Source organism: Gobius niger, assembly GCF_951799975.1.
Source record: "Gobius niger genome assembly, chromosome: 1".
Taxonomy (NCBI): domain Eukaryota; kingdom Metazoa; phylum Chordata; class Actinopteri; order Gobiiformes; family Gobiidae; genus Gobius; species Gobius niger.
This window is the reverse complement of record NC_136852.1, coordinates 13,745,720-13,755,035: the sequence shown is the minus strand read 5'-3', so window position 1 is coordinate 13,755,035 and position 9,316 is coordinate 13,745,720. Positions and strand designations below refer to the sequence as shown.

The 9,316-nt window shown below is 40.6% G+C and overlaps 2 protein-coding genes across 3 annotated transcripts in view; one reads left to right on the top strand and one right to left on the bottom strand.

The window, feature by feature from the left end:
• The first annotated feature begins 2,375 nt into the window (after positions 1-2,375).
• yif1b (Yip1 interacting factor homolog B) lies at positions 2,376-6,998 on the top strand. 2 transcript variants are annotated; one of them, XM_079575925.1, is made up of 8 exons: positions 2,376-2,546; positions 3,477-3,579; positions 3,682-3,802; positions 3,906-4,010; positions 4,090-4,226; positions 4,317-4,472; positions 4,571-4,664; positions 5,867-6,998. In XM_079575925.1, exons 1-8 carry the CDS (start codon positions 2,513-2,515, stop codon positions 6,020-6,022), a joined length of 906 nt encoding a protein of 301 aa, XP_079432051.1. In that variant the 5' UTR covers positions 2,376-2,512; the 3' UTR covers positions 6,023-6,998. The 2 variants fall into 2 exon arrangements, with proteins under 2 accessions (XP_079432051.1, XP_079432052.1); XM_079575926.1 differs by having other exon boundaries at positions 2,377-2,537.
• Positions 6,999-8,668: 1,670 nt separating this feature from the next.
• Positions 8,669-9,316, bottom strand: part of LOC306960078 (E3 ubiquitin-protein ligase HERC2-like) — a 30,872-nt gene continuing 30,224 nt past the window's right edge. The window contains exon 47 of the mRNA XM_079552369.1: positions 8,669-8,929. Within this exon, the coding sequence (XP_079408495.1) occupies positions 8,709-8,929 (221 nt within the window). The 3' untranslated portion in view covers positions 8,669-8,708. The remainder of the gene's footprint in view (positions 8,930-9,316) is intronic.

The following is a 9,316-nucleotide window of genomic DNA, read 5'->3' as shown; positions in this document are numbered from 1 at the left end:
TTGGCAAAATCGTCTGTATGTTCGTTTCTGAGGAAGTTTTGCATTTGCCCCACATAACAGTTCTCTGTGCCCAGATCCGAGCGTATTCGGGTGGCAGTACCTTTACGTGACAGCACCTCATTGATAAAGTATCCAGCGATTACTTTCGGATACTCGTGGAATAGGCGTGTAACCATATTACCATTCGTGCAAAGCCATCCACTGCCCCGTTTATGCTGATTCCGTAGGGTTTAAGCTAAAGTAATCGCTGGATACTTTATCAATGAGGTGCTGTCACGTAAAGGTACTGCCACCCGAATACGCTCGGATCTGGGCACAGAGAACTGTGGGCAAATGCAAAACTTCCTCAGAAACGAACATACAGACGATTTTGCCAAAAGATGTTATATAACTGGTTCAAGTAGTCTAACCACAACCAGCGCATTGAACAATGGTGGGGATGTCTGAGAAACTTTCTGAATCTGAAACTTTTCTCGTAAAAACAGGATTTATTTTGCTCATAAAAACAGAAACTTTACTCGTAAAAACAGGATTTATTTTGCTCATAAAAACAGAAACTTTACTCGTAAAAACAGGATTTATTTTGCACGTTAAAACAGAACTTTTCTCGTTAAAACAGAACTTTTCTCGTTAAAACAGAACTTTTCTCGTAAAAACAGGATTTATTTTGCACGTTAAAACAGAACTTTTCTCGTTAAAACAGAACTTTTCTCGTTAAAACAGAACTTTTCTCGTTAAAACAGGATTTATTTTGCACGTTAAAACAGAACTTTTCTCGTCAAAACAGAACTTTTCTCGTTAAAACAGACTCTTTTTTTTTTTCACTGACTACAATGCTCCTTCGTAACCTGATATTTCTTGTTCACACACAACGAAAGAGGTGGTGTATGAATGTTGAATATGTTGAGTGTGGGTCAAACTCATTCCTTACTTTCAACTTTTAGGGGGCTGTAGCTACTGTCAAAAGCTGTTCATAATCTAAAAATAGGTTGTATATCAGAATTAAAATTTCTGCATTTACAATAAACAGAAAGACAAAACAATGTTTTTCCACTACTAGAAAACCTCAAATATAGAGTATTTTATTTGGAAATGCATTGTTTGCCTACAGGAGCATTTGGTGATAGAATTCCTGATTTAGCTCGGGCACACATAAAAAAAATACAAAACAATAGTACAAATGAATACTCACCCATTGCTGTGAATCTTGGCCTGTTACTGGTCATTTCATTTGCCACAACAATCTGAATGCATCATCAGAGTAGAGCAATGAAAAGTGTTTGGTGTCATCCGCTTATATAGAGGTTTTAGATTTTCACTTTCGGGTGCAAACAGATTCTGTTGATACATAATATTTCCAGTGTTTATACTGTATTTTCCTGCTGGGAAAGTCCCATGTCCATCAGCCTGGCATTTCTTTCTCTTTCACAACATTTACCAAAGTGAAGCTTCACTACGATTAATGCTTCCTGGACAAATAAATTCAGGACATGTCCCTTCCCATCAGTAAAGGTATTTATGGAAATTAATTTGTTAACCTACAACCACAAGTCTGGCTTTTGTTTAAATGAAGTAGAAGAAAACAGAATAAAAGCACTACGCTAGGCAAAGTGACACAAGGTCATCATACGCTCAGTTATGTCAAATAATTAAATACTTCTCTTTACATTGTGTTTTTCATTACCAGGTCTGTTTCAGTAGTCAAGTCACTAGGCCTTACTCAAATGCAGGCAACACAACTTTAGTTTCATATTTCAAAAAATAACAAAACACTGAGATATCTGCTTTTGCGAATGAACTCCAAATGTTCTTCTTAATATTGCTAGGGGCCACAAAATAAGAGCATACGGGCAACTTCTGTGATATCTATGCTTTGAGAGTTCCTAAAGAAATGGTAGCCTGATAAACCACACCCACCTTCTTTCTGCACGAAAGAAGGTGGGTCTGGCCACGCACGGTAGACAAGTTGTTGATTGGCGGCTAAGGCCGAGCCGAACCAATCACGACCGTCACAGAGAAATGAGAAGGTTACGTCACTCGCTGCACCTCTATGTTTTTAGTTCAATTAACGTTAACATCAGCCAAAACTAATTATTGGATGAAGTAGTGAAGGATTTTGCCTCGCGTTCTCCGCGTGAGTTAATATTCACTTCATATTTGTTTAATTGGACACAGCTGTCGTCACGTCCGCTAATCGCTAATTGGTTTATTTCACTGACAATCTGTGCGCGTTAGGCCCGCCCGTTCAAACTGCTCCAATTGCTCCGTGACCAGACTAACTCCCTGCATGGAATGAACAGGGAAGAGTATGGCAGAGCCAGGCAAAAGAAATGGTAGCAGCCAGGCCTGCGATTTCACATCTCAACACAAGATGGCGACAACTCATATTCTAATCACATGAAACCGAAGAAGACGGACGGGGTTTACTTCCGTGCTAATTTTATGAATGACTCAAACTTCCCCGTAACTGCACCGGTTAATTCCATCTGCCACCGCCTTTATTTGTGTCCAAATGGATCAGAGTGTGTTCCGACAGCGTAAGTTACGTACGTGGCTCGATCCAATCAAAGGGTGTTTCAATAAAGCTAAAGTGATGCATGTGGCGGTTCCTCCTCCTGCATGGCTTTATTCTGCATCAGATGTAAATGGAGCAGGGGCTAGCATGTTGTTTTTAGCTGCCTTAGGCTAAATAACATGATCTATCTCATAGTCCTTGGAAAACCCTGTGCAGCCTCTAATAAGCTTTTAGCTGTGTTTGTTTTCTAACATAATTAACCTGCCTTTATTAGCTTTGTGAGATAATGCTTTGCGCTTTGCTAACATTCAAGCTAATCACTGACTACTGTACTGACTTATCTTTTTGACTTAAAGAGTTTAGTTATTTGGCTGAAATCCATACTATTATACTGACTATATTAAGTGTGGCTCAGACACTTTGTTCTTGACTGCCACTGTAAATAGTTTTGGGCGGTCTCCTCGCTACTATCATTAGCTTTCAGTTTAAAGGTTGCGTTATGTAAGGGGCGTGTGTTTTACCATAGTTTTCGCCTTTTTGTCGTGGATGCATACTGTGGGTTCAGGTAAAGCTCTGTATTCTTCGTAATGAAATATTATAGGATTTATTTTTCCCTTTCATGCAGTAATATTTGCTTTAATAAAGTGTTAGTTAAATGTAAAACCTTTCTTTCTTTGGGTTGGGTAATTTCTTCATGTTTTTACACTCCAGTATTCACAAACAAGGATAAACATTTGACTTATTAATCTTCTGCTTCCTTATCCTTATATGGACATTGCATTTGCTTGTTTCTTTCACTGCTTGATATCTTTTCAAATTGATTATTTCTGTTTGATCTGCAACATTTGGAAAGTCCTGTGAGGCGACTGTTGTTACATTGGGCTTTACAAAAACAAATGTATGTGGATTGATAGATCCTTTGTGATGTTTGCATCCAGTATTTCTGTAACTTTCTGTATAGATCCCAACGTACGTGCAAGGAATAGCTCGATGGAGGCGTCAGACGGCAGCCAGCTGTTCGAAGATACAAGCGGAGCAGGCCATGGCTCACAACCTGGGCACAAGTAGGATATTTGCATTCATTAACGTCCTATTATATCGAAGTTTGACAGCATCTTACCTGCCGATCTTGTCCTTTTTTTGTATTTGTTTTATATTGGTGACAGGCATCAGCAGACAGGAGACCCGGCCGCAGGATTCCCTGGCTTTTCTGACCCCATGTCCAACCTGGCGATGGCCTATGGCAGCTCACTGGCAACACAGGGGAAGGAGCTAATGGACAAGAATGTAAGACGCAACATTAATTCTTCTGATAAAACGTATCAAACTGCTGCTTGAAGTAGCTGCCGTTGCTAACCTCCTCTGACTGTTATGCGTGTTGTTTTTTTAGCTGGACAGGTTCATTCCCATTTCCAAGCTCAAGTACTATTTTGCTGTGGACACTGTTTATGTGGGGAAGAAACTCGGGCTTCTTATTTTCCCCTACATGCATGAGGCAAGTCTTGGATAGCTGTGTTTTGCTGTATGTTTCAAATATCTTTGGAGAAATGCCTGACACTATAAATCTGTTTTAGAACTGGGAGGTGAGCTACCAGCAGGACATCCCTGTGGCTCCACGCTTCGACGTCAACGCTCCTGATCTGTACATTCCAGCTATGGGCTTCATCACATACATTTTAGTGGCTGGACTTGCACTTGGCACACAGAACAAGTACGAACACCTCTATTTTTCTGTTTATTTAATGTGTTGAGCCTTTTCTTATAATATGTCGATGATTTATTACTTCTCTGTGCTCTTCAGATTCTCTCCAGAGCTCCTGGGAGTTCAGGCGAGCTCAGCGTTCGTGTGGCTGGTCATGGAGGTGCTCGCTGTTCTTTTGTCCCTGTACTTGGTGACAGTAAACACTGACCTTACAACAATAGACCTGCTGGCTTTCGCTGGGTACAAATATGTCGGGTATGTCCGCTTTCACTTTTTTAGAAAATGTCCTTAACCTGTCCTCAGCCAGAATCAAAAGTCCAAGCTGTTATGGTGCATCTGCTTTGTGTTTTTAGGATGATTGTTGGTGTCGTCTCGGGCCTGTTGTTTGGGAGGCCAGCGTATTATCTGTCGTTACTATGGTGCTGTGCGGCAATATTTGTCTTCACGGTAAGTTGTGGCCATGCATTAATAACTTTTATTCTACTAGATATTGTTTAATGTCTTACTGCAGTTGAATTAAGCTTATAGGCCAATAATCCTGAAAAGATAAATAAAAATAACCCCCAGTTTAGGGAGTTCTTGAGAAGAGAAACCGTTTTTTGTTGCATTGATCTATTACAGAATGCAGATTTATACTGCCAGACCAACAATAAAGTCGCCACAAAACAAGGTCACACGCTAATATTTCATTGAACCACCTTTAGCTTTGATCACTTCAGCATCATTAAGCTTCTGCAATGTCAAAAGATCCAGTGTTACATTCATTTTTCAAACATGTTTTGACCTGGATTTTATCATGACATGATCGCTGGACAGACAGGTGAGCTACTACAAACTCCAAACCCACACGTATTGAAATAATATCCGGGAAAGGGAGAGAGTGTCAGAGGAATGTAGGCTGGTAAAACTATTCCACTGTCACCAAAGTACAAACAAAGAATCAGGAAACAGTTTTCATTCACATCTAGTGCTTTGCAGCAACAGCAGTTTTTTTTTCTTACACAATCCCACAGTGGCACCGCCTGAAGTGAACACACGTGAGTGTCTGATTACAAGCCTTTCAAGCTTCCAACTAGAAGCAACAGGGCGGTCTGTGAGGTTAAGTATGTAGGCACCATTACTCCCTGCCATAACAGAGTGCATTTTCTTCAGTTCTGTTGCTCTTTCGTCACATTTTTGTCAATTTTTTGTCACATATTTATCACTTTTTCGTGACTTTTGTTGCTTTTTGTTGCATTTTCATCCTCGGTTACGTCTCATTTTTGTCACTATTTAGAAGTTTTTTTCAGATTTGGGTTGTGCCAAACTGGAGAAACCCCGGTTCAGGAGGAGGTTGAGAGGTTAAGATCTCGACTCTGTGGCCAATTCATGTGTGAAAAGTGTATATCATGCTCCCTGAACCACTCTTTCCCAATCCAAATCCATTGAAGGAATAACCTGGTCAGGCACGCAGCTCAACTCATTCTTTGGGCACACAGAATCTAGACCAGACCAACTGCTGCAACCCCAGATCACAGCAGGCAACTTTTTTCTTTTTGGTCAGGCTGTGTGATTAAAGTTCTGTGTTACCTTGTTCTTCTTGTTTATATTCTCCAGATCCTGTGTAACTGAAAGTCTGCGAAGTATGACCCTGTTGTTTATATATCCAGATCCGAACTCTGCGCCTGAAGCTTTTATCAGAGGCCGCGGCAGAAGGCAGACTGGTGAGGGGAGCCCGAAACCAGCTGAGGATGTACCTGACCATGGCCATAGCAGCTGCACAACCCATCTTTATGTACTGGCTCACCTACCACCTGGTCAGATAAAACCCCAACTGCACTTTTTCCAAGCATAAAAGTGTTACAATGAACTGGTGGCCAATCTCACTCAAAGAAACCAGACAGGGACTCTCACTTGTCTGGACCGACTCCTCACTCGCAGGCCCGAAAATCACTTCATCTTTGTACAAAACTGCGCTCTCAGATGGGATGGTCATTTCTGTTATGGCATAGCACCTTGCCACTAGTATTGCCTTGTTTCATTTTGGATGTAAATGTAGCCACAGCCAGTTGCTTTACACGTTTTCTATTGTGTATAATTGTTTGTGTGTTTTTTAAGGTTATTTAAGTATTCGTGTTTGTATATCAGATAAGGACTTCATCTGAGCCTGTTGACAAAGCACACTAACCTCAAAGACGAGCGTTCAGAAGAATATTGTTCTCAACCATTGTATCTCAATATGCAACATAGGGCTAATACCTGTTATATCCCGCCATATTTTTTACCTGTTTCTATGTGCTTTGTTGTGAGCTCTTGTCTGAAATACAGTCGCCATTGTAAGGAACAGTGGCAGTAATGAATGAAGTAAAGGACTGGGAGAATCTAATGAAAGAAAGGGAAGGTTGTTGGGTCTGACGGTTTTAGCAGGATACAGGTGTCCAATGCTTTCATGTACTTAAACGATTGAAGCACAGGGTTTTAAGTTAGGATTTTTACAGTATCAAAGTCGTGCAATGTTTACCCACTTTAAATGTCACACGCTAATGCTTACTGTCTCTGAGCTCTGAGGTGACTTAAACAGGTTTTCCCAAAAGCCTAACTCGTAGCGGATAAGGTAACGCCACAGCACTTACCATCGTGGACATTTTTCTAAACATGTTTAAATTAAATTGCACTGAATTGACTCTGTTTTCAGAAATAAAAACATAAATTGACTAGACTTATTTGTGTTTTTTTCCCCCCTCCTCGTACACATTAGTCTCTCACCTGCCTGAGGACATTTTCTCCAGTTCAGTTTTACCCAGTACTAAAAAATTCTCGACTGGAGAGCAAGAGTAACACCTCATTTTGAAAGCTAAGACCTACGAAATGAATTGTAACATTTGTGTCGTCGCTGCTTTTGTCACATTTTTTAAGCGTTCTGTCGTGTTTGTCTCTTTTTTTCAGGGTTTTTTTGTTGCTGTGATTTTGTTGTTTTTTCCTTGGTTTTTTGTTACTTATTTGTTGCTCTTTTGTCACCTTTTTCTTGTATTTTGGTCACTCTTTTGCGATTCATGTTTTTGGCACTTTTTGTGGCTTTTTTGTTGCGTTTTCATCGTTCTTGATGCTATTTTGACGCTTATTTCTCTTTTGGTTTTTTCCAATAAGCTTTTAGATTTGGGTTAAGCCAAACTGGAGAAGGTAAGCTCAGGTGGGGGTTAAGATGTGAAGGTAAAGTCTGTTACCAGGATGACTTGCATTTTGTTTAATATGTAATCCAGCTTTGTTAATCCTAATGATAAACTTCAGCACTAAACTACCCTTTTTCTTTTCCAACAAAGCTCTAAACTAAAACCTTTTAAAGTTATTGTCAAAAATAAAAGACAATGATTCAATATCACACATTTTATTATTGGTATCGAAATACATGGAGTGTATTGTTCAGAGTGAAAGGAGAATGCAGAATTATTACCTTATTAAAGAAATGGTTTGATGCAAAACGCCAACAATAATACAGGGTCCAGTGTTTTCCATTGATGTGGCTTATGGTTGCGCCCAGTCTAAAAACAAACCGTCATAAATATGGATAATGAAATATTTGGGTTGCATATTGTGTTAGCAGTACCATCTTAAGTAACATGTTTACCACAAAATCAATATCAGAAACAGCATAAAAAGATCACAATTGAAAACAATGCCACCATGGTCTCGATCAAATCTCTAGGAAACACTGATGAGAAAGGTATGCTGTATGAGTAGTGTAAGAGGCAGGCCTGAGTTTTCAATGGCTAAATACATTTCCTGTTTTTTTAAATCAGCTGGAGCTTTGATTCAGGACAAACCTTCAACGTATCGAGAAAAATTGCGACCCAAATGAAAACGCTGGTCCTTAGTTTTCGATCAGAACCTGGGGCACTCTCTATTGATGAGTTTATATGGTTTTATATTTGTCTTGTTTTCTGTACTGTGGTTATGAACTGTAGCTGTCAGCCAAAACCAATTCTACCTACGGGTACAAATAATAAAGTTCCCTTGAACAAAGAAAAAAATAAGTTAAAATATCAAAACAATTTAACAACAGTGATTCTCGGTCTCACAACCAGCTTTTATGAGCCTTAGCCGAGTGCATTTTCTCCAGTTCGACTCTACCCAAATCTAAAAGCATGGAGGTTAAGAGGATAAATAGTGTTGAGTAGTATTGATTGTTATTAATTGCTATGTTGCGATGTTATTTGTTTTATGCTTTTATGTCAAAGTACAATGAGGCACTAAGCTGCAAGATTTTCAAGAAAGCTGAAAACATTTAGGTATTCTCAAACTAGACCAGTAGTTTACAGCCGCTAAGCAAAGCAGCAGGTTATGTTTTTTGACCCAAAGACACACAGATACATTTGAACATAGCCCCACTCACTGGCTGGAGAAGATACTACAACGCTCCACCCAAAACTCTGATCATTACCACTTGCCTGACCTGCCTACATACTTTGAAACTAAATTTCAAGGATATTTAGTCTGGGATCAATATATTGTGGACTATTCCTTCCAGAGGCCCCGGTTGTGGTTGATGGCCTGCAGGAGTCTGGCCCTCACGGTCCGCTCCACTGGATACCTCTGGTACAGGGGCAGATACAGCAGAGAGTGGCATGTGAGGGCTTCAGGGAAATGAGCCTCAGTGCCTTCTAACAGCACAGCAATGGTCATCGTAATGCACTTCATCCCTGGGAAGGGCACGCGGCTGTAACCTGTCAGGAACACTGGAGCAGGAGAGAAAGACAAGTAGAAGACAGCGAGGTTCAGAAAGGTTTCAGACATTTCTTTAATTATCATGTAGCAGTTTGGTCAGGTTGCAGAGGCAGCAGTCTCAGCAGATGCCCAGGCCTCCCGATCCACGCACACCTCCTCCTGCTGTTCTGGGGGGACCCCTGCTGTTCTGGGGGGACGCACTGTAAACAGTGTTGGTGAAGCACTGCTTCCCCCTCCTGAGGAGCCAGAAGGTTTGCCAAAATATTTTCGAGGCCGACCGACAGTCCTCCAGTCAGATGACACAATCAAATGACTTCTTTTAGATGTCTTTGTGGGCCAGGGCGGCGCCATATCGGGCGATGACCATAGGCGTCTTTTGAACTGCTCTTAGTCTGACC